At 45.7% G+C, this 13454-nt stretch overlaps 1 protein-coding gene across 34 annotated transcripts in view; it reads right to left on the reverse strand.

The window, feature by feature from the left end:
• Positions 1 to 13454, reverse strand: part of MICAL3 (microtubule associated monooxygenase, calponin and LIM domain containing 3) — a 215597-nt gene that overhangs the window by 98645 nt on the left and 103498 nt on the right. For 33 of the 34 annotated variants that reach the window (XR_012125419.1, XR_012125418.1, XR_012125420.1 and 30 more), the window contains 10 exons: positions 13176 to 13331; positions 11746 to 11846; positions 9293 to 9550; positions 8822 to 8937; positions 7705 to 7831; positions 6587 to 6683; positions 4260 to 4407; positions 2194 to 2390; positions 548 to 660; positions 396 to 458 (listed from right to left, as the gene is read on the reverse strand). Coding sequence is in view for 30 of the 34 variants with exons in the window: in XM_073222424.1 (XP_073078525.1) it covers positions 396 to 458; positions 548 to 660; positions 2194 to 2390; positions 4260 to 4407; positions 6587 to 6683; positions 7705 to 7831; positions 8822 to 8937; positions 9293 to 9550; positions 11746 to 11846; positions 13176 to 13331 (1376 nt within the window). In the remaining 4 variants the exon portion in view is untranslated. The other variant, XM_073222448.1, reaches the window with a different exon arrangement.

Below are 13454 nucleotides of genomic sequence, written 5' to 3' on the forward strand. Positions count from 1 at the left end.
ATGAGAGGAGCCCCCAAATGTGCCTCCCTCAAAGACGTGTGGCCAGTGCTGGCACAATGGCTGGTGTTTGCTCTTCCAGGTTCTAACTGTAAAGGGGAGTCCATACAGCTTTGGTGTGCAGCTGCACAGGGTGGCGTATGGGGACTTGGACTGCTGCCAGTCCTGTCCTGTCCCAGAGAGCCACTGCCCTTTGCCAACACGTGATTCCAGAGTCAGGAATGCCCTCACCCTGGATGTTCTTCAAGAAATGTATCCAATGCAGGAAGGGTGCCCGCCCACGGATTCTCATGAAGGACAAATAGGAAGAGACTGAGTGAGACCAACTGCAAGTCAAGGGTTGAGGCCAAGGGGTCACTTCAGTCTGATCATTCCAGCAGGGCCCAGATGACTCTCACCTCTTCTGACTGACTGGTTTTTCTCCTCTTTCCAGCGCCATCCGAGTCCTTTTCCTTTTTGTCCTATGCCAGGAGAGCAGGGAAACCACACTATTGTAGTCACTTTGCCATGCCACTGGGCTTGCGGCTGATAAAAACACGCTTCCATTTACCTTGGGAGAACGCTTCCGGGAGATAGTCTGCCCCAGTTTGCTCAGGAAGGAGATGGGGGATTTGGTGCTGGCTATCAGGACTGCTTTCTCCTCAGCATCCAGGTCCAAAGCATCTGTGAACAGAAAGCAGTGCAAGAGGACAGCCTTGCAGGGGACTCAGAATTGACCAGAGCTACGTCCTAGTAGGTAGCTGAGCTCTGAAGGTTCATCTGCTCTGACAAGAGCATGAGGGACTCAGTGAGGAATTCCACCAGGGAAACGCACACTAGGTCTGGACACTAGGCCTTCTCTTCTCCATCCATATAAACAAAACTGGCACTTTTTCCCAATCTACTTCAGTCACTAGAGCCTCGACTTTGCTTTCTGAAAGTTGGAATCTGCCCATGATAGTTTAGCAGAGTGCTAAAGCCTCACCTGTGTGATAAAAATTTCAGGGCAGAGATAAAAAGAGAGAGGGAAGTAGCTCAAGATCATTGATTTTGGTGCATGCAGACACTACGCACTTAACTGCACAAAGCAGGGCTGGCTCCCTCTGGGCAGGTATACTGATATTAGAGCTGTGGGTTTTTGTTGTAAGAGCTGCATATATAATTAGAAAAAGCCACAGACATCTATGACAGTACACGGGCTGGAAGACACTGGAAAGCACACAGAGAAACCACAAACTTTGTGGATTCTGATGTTTTATTAATAATAGTAATTTTAAAAATAATCATTGAAATATAACACTTTGCTAACATTTATTAAGTGATCCCATTTGCCAAACTTTTTCTCAGCATATCATAATCTAATATACATAAATCCCCATTTTACAGCTGGGAAGCAGGCACAGGGAAATTTGGTTAACTTGCCTAAGGTCAGACAGGTGGAAGTACTGGTAGGTAAACCCAGGTCAGACATAAGTGTTATGCTACACTCACTCCAAGGGACAGTAAAGGACAACAGGAATATTCTTTTGTAGCACCCTGCCCGACAGAGACAGCAGGCTGCAGGCCAAGGGAAGACTGTGGATAACACTAAAAAGTGGGAGAAGAGCAGCCAGAAAAGGAACAGTTACAGAAGAAAGAGGATCAGCAAGTACAGTTCGGGCTCACAGAGGCCAGGCAGAGAGAATTTTAGGAAAAAAGACACCATTCCACAGTGCTGAACAATGCAGAAAGCCAAGTATGTGAGATGGGAAATGAGAAGACTCTGGATCTGGTGGTTTTTCATGACTGTGGGGACAGTCTTGGCTGAGAGAAAAAAACAGAACCTGGGTTGTAAAGTGTTACAAACTTTAGGTGGTGAGGAAATAGAGGCCATAGCATCAGCCACTTTTTCAAAAGGGCTGATTCTGAGGGAAAGGGTGTGAGCAGGTAGTTCAGCTAAGGAGACATTTCAGACAGGAATGATTTTTGCCCATTTGTAGATTTAGTGAGGAAGAGAAGGGGAAGAATGTGCAGCGGGGAACACACCAGCAGAGGAGGGGAAAACAGTGGGGCACAGTTCCAGGGGCTTCCCCCGACGGCCAAGCAGGGAACACAGAGTGAGTGCAGGCCCGCCTCTGGAGGTCCTCACGAAGGGCTGGGTCAGAAGCAAAGAAGGGAAGGAAGGCCTGGCAGCAAGAGAGGACATGAGGCCTTCTGCGCGAGGGCCGCTGCCCTTACCACTAGAGGGCAGAGAGTCCCGGAACATCTCGTAGAACTGGGTCAGGTACATCACCATGGACAGCTTGTCAGGCTCCCCGACTGAGGCCATTTCTTTGCCTGTCATGATGGGAGAAATGCCCAGTTCCTTCTCAGCAACATCAAAGGCCAGCTGGTTATTCTTCTCCACATTTTGCTCATCCAAAGAATTGAAATCTCTGAGAAACAAGATGAAGAAAACATCAAGATGGGTGCCTTGTCCACATCAGGAAATGGTCTCATAGAGCATCACCATTTCTTGGTCTCTTGGCTAAAATCCAGAATGCAGCACCTCACAGAGCCCTCAGAGCATGCCTGGCATCTACCTCTTAGTCCCCTTCCTTCTACTAAGGAAATGCAAACCATCCTCAAGAAGAAATGATTAAAGATATACCCATAAAGGAAAAATGGGGGAAAGTTGAAAAACTACCCTCATTTTCCCAGTAACAGATTTCTTAGTAAAATGTGAGCCTGACAGGCTGTTGATACACTGAATCCGCTCTGTTAAATCTTACTTGACCTTCTACTCAAAGGGAAATTTCAAAACTTTCTTTGAGAGATTTTTCCATTGCTAAATTTCCTGAGTTTTCCCAACTATTTAGACTAATAAACATTTCCCACTGGGTTTCGAACTTCATTCTATTCAATCAAGTAAAGACTGGTGGCATTCTTCTTCAGGTGGTTTCAGATTTACTGGGCAGGCCTCACTTTGTGTTAGCCTACTGATTCCATAGTAGTTTTTCCTTTTTAAAAATTCCTTTTCTCTGTAGATTAAGCCTATTAAACTATAAAAGCTTCATCCTGAATGAAGTCATTGTATTCTGAACAGTGACAATTATCTACTCACTGCTTTGTGTTTTGCCACAAGAAAATTCCCTATTCTAACAGGACTGTGTCTGTGCACACCGCACACATGCCTCCACCCTGGCTGCTGGGCCGCCTTCAGTTACTGTTGCCTTCATTCTATTTCTCTGCCTTCCCTTTGGAATAGAAGGGGTTCACCTGGCCCTTTCTCTAAAGCACATCTGTGCCAGTCATTCCAATTCTTCTCAAGCTATTCCCTCTTTGGTGGGTGAATAAGCCCTGCTTTCACTCACCTTTTGCCAACCTCTGCATGAGCTAAAGGACAGAGAGCCAGAGGTCACTCACCCCTATTCAATCAGATCAGTACCCACTTCTAAGCCACACTATGCAAAGCTGTTTTGACTAGCTCTTGCCTCATTGACTTATAACCTAATATAAATAGGAATGTCTTCTAGCATTCCTTAAGCAATCATTAAAGTAAATAAATACACACAAATCGGGCCCTTAGGTGGACCTAAAGACAAAAGGACAGGCAGACAAAATAACTCAACACATTTTGCTTCTGTTTCTGAACCTTCTTGCTTGGCTTCTCTGGTAATGAATGCCGATGGGGAAAATCTGAGCATGCTGGCTACCCAGGGTCATCCTACTGTACTGATTCTCTATTTAGGTGAGTAAAGAATGGACAAAAGAGGAGATGTTACTGGTATATGTGGGCAATCTGAATTCTGTGGGCTTGAGAGAGTATGTGTGCAAAAAGCGTAGGTCTTAACAAAGGGATCATACCAAGAGCTGTCATAAATCGGGTAAGTAGTCACTGTTTGCTGTTTTGCTGGAAGTGACATGTTTGCCTTCAGCCAGACAAATGCTCTAGCCAGGTTTTCCTTGGGACCGAAGAGCATTTGAGAGGGAGCCAGCTGAGATGAAGGGCTCACCCTGGGGTCAGTAGACAGGGTTTCCCTCAGTGTGAAGTTCATAGGCCCAGGTGGGTGGAGGTTTAAACTAGTTTTTGACCTGAGCACTGTGATTTAAAAAACTCATCTAATCGTTCCTGGGTCGAGCTATGTAAGACCTGACAGAGTTTTAAATATAACGACATCAAAATGAATTACTGCTTTCCAGAGAAAGTATCTTACTATGTGTCTCATTCTAAGAAAAAGTACAAACTTTGGCTACTTGGAGCAGGGCACTCCGAGGTCCTTAGGGAAGGTCCTTAGGGGTCACAGAGTTTGGTCATAACTTACATCAGATCAGGGCGGAATCGATGGATAATTGCACAGAGAGCCAGGCCACTTTTCCAAGACATGGTGAGATCTGTCACATTAACCCCTGCATAGCCATATGTCTGCCTTTGGCACCAACCCAGCAGTTTGCTTGAACGAGCTACAGACTCTAAAACAACAACAAAATTATTATTGGAAGTGTGGTCAACTAGGAGCACTAACAGAGGATCCTCTTTGCAGTACATACCCAGTTTGAAAAATTACTGAAGGTAGGGACAAAATTCATGACTGTTTTTTTTTTTAAATTTTTTATTAAGGTATGATTGATATATACTCTTATGAAGGTTTCACATGAAAAAACAATGTGGTCACTACATTGACCCATATTATCAAGTCCCCCCCATACCCCAATGCTGTCACTGTCATGACTGGTTTTTAAAAGTAAGAACTATGTGACTGGCATCATGACAGTGGAATTTTGGGTAGATAAAAAGCTACCAATTTACCCAGGCCCTTAGATCGATGTCCATCCCCCTACAGTGATCACTCCCGCCAGGCGACCTGGGCCTGCTCACACTGCACCTGGCCTTGCGTGCGACCGGACAGAGACATGGTGGAGCACTGCCATCTACTGAGCCATCACCCTCATGCACAGTACTTCCAGGATTTCCCTGGAGAGGAGATCCAAGTCTTTAAATCAATTCTGGGCTTTCATTTAAGTCTTTAGTGAAAATGTATACTGAAACCACACAGAGAACCGCTCCTGCTGTAAAGTCTCTTGGCTTCAGAAATTAACTTGATTCAGGTGTCTCCCAAGTCTCCATTCCTCCAATACGTTTTGGGCAACTTCAATAACTGAGCTCTAAGATAACAGTGAACACAGATACATTCTCTGCTTTCAAGGAGAAAGATGAGAATGTTTCCAACTGGTCATATCCACCTTGATATCCCAATAGCATATGTGGGGAAAACGGAGGTTCCTATGGCCTGGATCCTCACCTGAAACCTAAACTACTTGATGATGTAACTGGCCTGCTGTTTGGCTACTGCTTCCACACCCTAGGCAATGAGCTAGTACTGACTGAGTCACTATACAGGGCTCTGCCCAGTGCTCTGGGTAGAGGCAGAGATGAAGGAGGATCACAGACCTGCAGACTGCTGGATGCAGCCATGATTCTAGTGCTCGACTTACTGCTGGGAGAACAAGCGGGTAATAAAACCCTTTCACCCCAAAACATTCTATTGTCATTTTTGGTCTCACTGAATCCATAGTGAATTGCCCGGGACTGAAACCCTCAGGCAAGACAGCACATCAAATTCAGTGTGTCCAGAACAGACTCAAACCTTCTCACACTGCCATTTCTGACTGATGGCAGCACCATTCTTATTTTCTCTCTTGGCCCACAGGGGAACCAAGCTGCCAGTGCCTATTGATTCCGGACCCTCGATGTTCTCACATAATCCTGACGGCAGTGACTAAAGGGCTGCCATCGGGGAGCACCCAGTATATGCAGGCATTGTAACACTCCATGACACTCCATGTCAGAATCCCTGTGACTATGGCGTGAGGTAGGTATTTGTTACCCCCATTTCATAGACGAGGAAACTGAAGTTCAGAGATGCTGAGAGACCTGTTCAAGCCCACATGCTTCACTAATGGCAAGGCTTGGGATTGCATCCAGCTGCACTTGGCCCCCAAGTCAGAGTTATATTAGCTGCGCCCATTGCCTTCTCCCTTCTTCGCGTCAGTACCAGACGCAGGTCTTGGCTACCATCAGCTTGACTGCTGCACTGTGTGTCTAATCAGCCTCCTGCCTTCAGCAGCTCTCCTCTCCACCCTGTCTGACAGCTAGCGCGCCAGGTCCATTCAGGTCACTCTCCTTTCAACAGCTCTCCAGGGGCCCTTCAGTGCTCACAGAGAACACTATGGCCTTCCCCTTTGCTGTGTCCTGGCAGTCTTGTGGCACTCAGCTAAAATGCCACCACTTCTTCCGCAAAGCCTCCCCCAGTGCTGTTTTGTGCATATGCTCTCCCAACAGTCTCTGGTTTCTTTTTGTACATCTCAGACTGAGGTCTCATACCTCGCCATCAAATACACTTGGCCAGGAGGTTCTGCCTAGGGAGCTGGCCTGTGCACCGGGGCAGGTCAGCAGCGTCCTGGATGCCAGGAACACCCTCCCCTAGTCACGCCCATCAGAAATATCTCCACACTTTCCAAATGTCCCCTAAGGCAAAATGACCTCTGTTGAGAGCCACCACCCTATACTGTGTGCACTGGCTGCTCAGTGAGAAAGTTTATACTTCTCTGAGCAGGTCATCTGCTTTCAAAAGGCCATTCTGGAACTCACCATTGCGAGTCAGCTTTGGGGTGGTGCGGGAATTCACAAAGTTCTCCATCTCCAGGTGAATGTCTTTTGTTTCTCCAGTATCATATAAATGGTGTACCTGGCAGAAATTTAAGGAGCCATAAAGAAGGAAAATCAAGCACCAGGTTACAACTCCCCACTTTCATCACTGAGATGAAAAACTGAGAGAGCGGGTTAGGCAGAGCTTCGACAGAGGCTATGATGACAGCCTTGGGGTCCTTTCTGGAAAGGGGGGAGTTACATAGAAATAAGCACACATTAACTGTAAGAAGATGTGTTAAAAATGGCTGCTCAGCCACAGGGCAGGCGGGGGTCCCCTCTGAGGGTCTCTACTGGACCGGGCTTCAGGAGCCCCTTATGAACTTACCACACAAAAATACAGAAGGCCTAAAGGTGTACACTTCAGTAAGAAAGTTAATAAAAATCACACTAGAACACAAGCAGTATGTTGAATGGGCTGCTTTCTAAAAATTGTGGGGCCATGTGGGACTATGCTGCTTTATAAAATGTCACTGTCAATGCCATGATGTGGCTTTGGACATGCTGAGAAACAACTCAGGAGTACAGAAAACACAGCCCACAGTATCTTCACTTATAGGTGGTGGCCTGTCTTTCCAAGTTCTCTGACATGTCATTTGCCCTCATGGGGAACCTGTGAACAGTGGGGATCGTGATCACCATTTCACAGATGAGGAGATGGAGGCTCTGAGAATGTGAAAGGACCTGTCCCAGTCACAAGTATCAGTGCAACAATGTGAATGGAAGGAGTGGAAGCCACATCTCCTGGCCAGGGTACAAGCGCTCTTTCCTATGGCACACAATGCGGACTAGGACACATGGGAAGAGTCCTGGATCCGCCATCTCTGTCACATCTCATCTTCTGGTGAGTTATTCAACACCCCTCTGCCTTGGCTGCTCAGTCTGTAGATGGGACATATTACCAGCTCCAGCCAAGGCACAGAGGCATCTACTTGGATCATGAAAGGAGGTACTGTGTATTCAATACCAACAGGCACATTCTAATACTGCAGAAGTATGACTAGTCCTGAAAGCGCACCCAGATACAGGTAGCTGACAGTAGCTGACAAGAAGGCTCTTACCTGGCTTGGCCGGAGGAAGTTGACGTTAATATTGGGATACCGGGTGACAGGGTCTATGCTGTATTGGCTGAAGTTTTTACTCACATTCTCAGGGGTGGTCTGAGGCAGCAACCTATAAATGCTCTCCCTGCAATAACATATAACAATTTACTCAGGGCAGTGACATCTCCCTCTCCTTTGACAATTATTTCTATTTTTTTGAGAGTCCTCCAAATTATCTGAAGGACATAACAAGTCCTCATCCTTGACCAGTTTCCTCCAATTCTCCATCGGCCCTTGCTTCTTGCTTCCCTTCCTTACCACCTCACTGCTCCCAAAGGCCCCGGATTGTTAAGGGCCAACAGAAAGAGCAAGTACATCATTGTGTGCCGGGATAAAAAGCCTCACTCTGATTTAAAAGGCAACTAATGCAGAGTTTCATTTTGTTTTTTTCAAGTATGCCAATATTTAACTTTTAATATTCTTTTAGTAAGTCACAGATGAAAGAAGAATCTGTCACCAAATTTACCCGGAGTACTTAAGTAACAGATTTAAAATGTTATCGACCACCAATTTTATCTAGGAAATCCTGTTTATCTACTTCTAGTCAAGGTATTTATTCATGATCAGAAAGCAAATCCTAGGATTCTTACCTCATTTTCAGTAATCTGCTTCAAAGTATCTGACATTTGGGACCTTGAAAAATGTTTACAAGCAGTTGGTGTTTTCTCTTGAATTCAAAGTCAGTTTCAATTTCTTCAGTTATGTTAGTATGTGTTCCCCACTACCACAGATGTCATTATAAGTTTTTCTAGCTTAAGAACAAGAGGATTTAATGTGCTATTTTTATGTATTTGTTCATGTGACTATCGTAAAGGACTCATCCTTCAATGGTACACAAAGATTCAGACACCATGTCAATCATAAATTTAATCTGGAAAGGGGTAAGAGGAGAGCACTTCAATAAGCTTCTATGACTTTATGAGTAAATATCCCGCTTTTCCTCTCTTAAATATGGAAACACCTTTAGTTAAGAGAGGAAGTGCATGAGAAGGGAGGAAGAATGTGCTGTCTGCCCAGAGAGCACCTGGATTGTCTCTCTGTGTCTGAAGGGAAGGCGCCCGGCTTCTGCCTGTACCTTTCTGCCAGGACTTCCAGGGGGCTCGCTCCTAGAGACCAACTTCGTACCATCCAGGCAGAGTCCATAGCTGCGAGAAAGCCCCGGGCTATTCCTGTTCCCATTGGCCAAAAAGGCTAAGAAGGAGACAGAAAATAAAGAATTAAAACAAATTACCTTTTAAAAGATGGAAACTAGGGACAAAGAAAGAGTTTGCTGTTGAAAGCAGTTCTGGTAGTCACTCAGATGCTGGTTTCTCTACTTCACAATCTGTTCCCAAAGGGGCACTCCCCACCCACACTCAGCGAGTCAGGCTCCCAGGGCCTGGGGTCCCCGCGACCTCCTGCTGGGATGCCCCGCGGGGAGCTCACAGGTGCTGCGCCACTCTTGGACTCTCACTTCACACCTGGGATGACCAGATTTGGTTCTAATTATTATTATTGCCGCCCTGCTATTGCCTCTACCATCAAATGCTGCCAACTCAGAACTCACCTCGAGGAGGCTGTCCCCTACCAGAGCCACCAGTAACTGGTGTCCATTCTGTTCCCGCACCAAGGCTGCGTTCTCGGAGGCATACATACAAGTGAAGTCAAACATGGCCACGTCAGGCTGCCCATAGTGATTGATGGCAAAATCCAGGGACGGCAGCTGCTGCTGGGTGGAGAAGTCTGCTGCCTCCCTGGCATAGTTCAGCAGAGCCTCCTGGTCCACGTTCTCCCGGGAAAGCAAGAGCTCTGTGTCGGCATAGTCCTGTCTCCAGAGAGAAGAGGCTTGATGGGAAAGCCTAGGTAGGGACTTGCTAGGCTTACCTGCTTTCACAGCCTTTCCCTTCCCCGTAAAGTGATCTCACATTCCAAATAAGTCTTTTACACAAATTAAAATGAAAAGGGAGGTGGCTGTTTCTGAAAGTGCATAGGCTTTGTCCCTAAACACACAACTGAGGCTTTTCCGTTTACTTGGAACAAGTCAGTACTTCTTGATCCTGCCGTCACTGCATGAAGCTGATCTGAATGCTCAGTGAGATAATTTATGGGATGATACTGTGTCCCGGTAGTGTAAAGGCGTTTTATAGCTTATGTTATTATCAGTGACCATCTCCTGGGTAGCAAACAGGTTTTGGACTGGGACCACTTGAAGCACTCAGCCTTGTTAACTCATCAGCCCCAAAGGAAGAGCCCAGAAGCTTCAAGGCCGAGAAGATGTGGAGGCAGGAGTAACAGCAGGCCAGGGGCTGCGAGGAAGACACTGAACATGGAAAAAAGGTTTTTAAATATTACAGATTCTGAAAGTCTCCAAAGAAACCCACCAAAGAAGAAAAAAATGAGGAGAAAAAGGGCCTTCCACAGAAAGGACCAAAAATTCCTTTTCTGTTGTGGAGGTTTCTAACATGCTGAGCCGAGTCTTTATTCTCCTACAGTGGGGCCTATGATTTCCAAGTGTCCTGGATGGTACTTTCAGCTCCCACTACAAGGCATTAAGAGCCAAAACACAAATACTCAAGCTGGTCCTGGAAACAGTGTTTGTTCAACATTGAGTAAGTGGCCACAATGGGTTTAGTATTCAACAGGGCACACAGAAGCCATGACCTGTGCCCTCTAAAAAAAAGAAATAAGAAGGAAAAGTAAATCAGGTCTTGGCATTCTAGACTATTCCTACATAATTTCAACTGATAACGATAGTTCTGCTAGGATGGTAGGTTTAAGTCTTACTTAGTCCCAAGGCATACTGGTAGTTCACTGGCTATTTCTTATTGATAAAGCATCTAACTAAATTCATCTTGCTTGTGCTTTTGGCAGAATGGGCTGTACCAGCTGCTTTGTCCCACTCCTCTTTCTGTCCGTAAGGCACAAGGCTGAGGGACAGAGGCAGGTGCTGGCCTGGAAAGGAGGCAGGGCTGCAGGAGATGCTCCTCAGCTTGCCCCACCTGCTCTGGCAAGGCAACAGTGGGTGCAGTTTAGACTACAGTGACTTGTCTCATTGTCATCCTGCAGAGAAAAAAGACACCCTGAAGTGCAGCTGTGCAGGTCAGCAGAGGCCTGAATCAGCACATCTGGTGCCCCTTTTATCCATCTCTTCACATGGGGGCAGAATTCCCACACACAGAGACCACTAAACCTTCAGAAGCTCCCGGATGAGGGGCCACCCACCCTGTGGTCCTCTGACCTCATTCAGGCCACCATGCTAGGGAATGTCATATGACTAGTCACCTTGAAAAAAGGCTGGCATGGGCCTGGCTAAGGACAGACAGAAGGCCCTTACTGTTTGCTCACAAAGAGCCTAAATACACCCTGCCCCAGCGAGTGTTCCCTGGACCTCTGACAGCGAAATATGTAGTAAAGGCAGAAGCTTCCCAGGCTCCCATAAATACCAATCACTGCTTCTTGGTCAAACCACCTTCCCAATATCATCCCCTCCTAAACAAGGACCTACTAAGCACCCAGTAATCAGCCATTTATGAAATTCACTATAAGCACAAACCAAATCACCTCAATTCAAACTGAATATATGAGATTTCCTTTGGAAGAACCCAGTGGTGGAGTGGGTGGGATGGGGTCAGCATCACTGACCCAATGGTGGCCATGTGCTGGTGACTGCTAAAGCAGAAAGGGGCATATGGGGGCTCACTAGATGATGCTCTCTACTTTGGTTTACATTTGACATTTCCCATAAAGATTTTGAAAGGCGAATCAAAAAACATTAGAGGAATACATGTCCTCAGGAGATGAGTTAGGTTCTCGTCTTCATTTCCTTGAAGGAAAAACTCATTTCCCATAAAGATTTTTAAATGCAAATTAAAAAACATTAGAGGAACACATGTCCTCAGGAGATGAGTTAGGTGCTCATCTGCATTCCCTTGAAGGAAAAACTCATCAGACAATAAAATTTTCTCTCGGTGAGCACATTAGTACAACCTGAAGAAGGCTTGAAAGAAATCCATTACTCACGTGCACTATCACCCCTTTGTCCAGTAAACTCTGCTTTTTAGCTGTCATGACAAAATAGTGTGTATCATCTTTGTAGTAGACGATGTTTTCCAAATCTATACCTGCAACCAGAAAACAAATGTGAGCACACGGGGCTGTGAAGATGAAGGTGCATTCAGGCAGGCCAGCAAGCCTGCACACAGGCTCACTGACACCAGGGTGTGAACCCCACACACACAGCATGACAGTATGGAAGACATCAGAGCCCACCTCTCACTCCTTGCATGTTCTTGTCCTGACAAGGCAGGGGATCTGTTTACCCTTCATTGCTTCACAATTCACATGACAACCCTAAGTCATCCAAAAAACCATGATGGATAGTAAGCAGAAAAGGATGGGAAGAAGAAAGGCTAATAATTGCTAGTGAGCGGGTCTGGATTCGTTCTCAGGTGAAACCCCACCGATGGGTCCCCAGGCAGCAGGGGAATCACCTAGACTCTTAATTACAGGAATGACAACTAGATGAATGGAAGTGGAGAGTGAGCTACTGACCCTCCATTCAATCTAAAAAACAGATGTAATGGAGAGAAATCTTGTTTTAGAAAACAGAGGATTGGAATTTGTTGCACATTTTTGTTACAGAAAAACATCTAAGTTAATCTATTCAAATGATATCAAACAACAAACTCATTCCTGTCTAGCATGTGGTTTACCCCAAGCCCAAATTGGGACTCAGGAAGAAGACTAAAGCCGACCCTTGAACAATGTGGGGTTTAGGGGCACCACCCCTCAATAAATTAAAAAATCCACATATAACTTTTGACTCCTCCAAAACTTAACTACTAATAATCTACTGTTGACTAGAAGCCTTACCAATAATACAAACAACTAACACATATCCTATATGTTCTATGTATTATATACTGTATTCCTATAATAAAGTTAGAGAAAATGTTTTTTCAAATTGTCACAAATCTCTAAAAAATCTTCCAATATATTTATTGAAAAATATCTGCATGTAAGTGGACTTAAGCAGTTCAAACCCATGTTGTTCAAGGGTCAACTATATATTCTCAGAGCCCAAAAGTCATGTTCTCAACCAGAGAACTTCCAACCAACCGGGTATGGCACCAGGCACCATCACTCCAGGACAAAGCGGAGTGGGAGAGGCTGGAAAAGAGCTGGCAGGGGACAGAACAAAGTTAAAAACAAACAAAAACCGCATGCGAAACAGCCCAGTCACTGTAACTGTATCATGGATAAGGAAACTAGAATGGGGGACAGTGACGTGGAAAGCATCCTGCTAAGAACAAAGTATGAGCAGGAAGAAAGAGTGGAGGGGTGAGGGGCCCAGCAGTAAGACCACGGGCACCCCTCCACCCAGCCCTTCAAGAAAAACCAAAAGCAGTCCTTTCAATTTCTATCATCGCTTTGGAGGCATCTATACCAACCTGTGGCTTCCCTCAGTTCCTGGAAAAATTTCTGGTTGAATATAAAAGCCACACCACTAATCTCTTCAACTTTGGCTTCCGCTGTTGTATTTCGGTTAATAAAATTTGCTGTAATGGCAATAGCCAATTTGCCACGAAATTCTTTCCGACGAAATCCTGGAGGAAGAGAAATTTTCAGAGGTGCTAATAGCTGGCAAGGAGACAATCACTTCAAAGGGGGTGCTGATGAAGGCATTAGGGAGTGTAAGCGGTGGGCATCAACTGGAAAATGTAGAGTGG

The sequence above is a fragment of the Manis javanica genome, chromosome 15, assembly GCF_040802235.1.
Source record: "Manis javanica isolate MJ-LG chromosome 15, MJ_LKY, whole genome shotgun sequence".
NCBI lineage: Eukaryota > Metazoa > Chordata > Mammalia > Pholidota > Manidae > Manis > Manis javanica.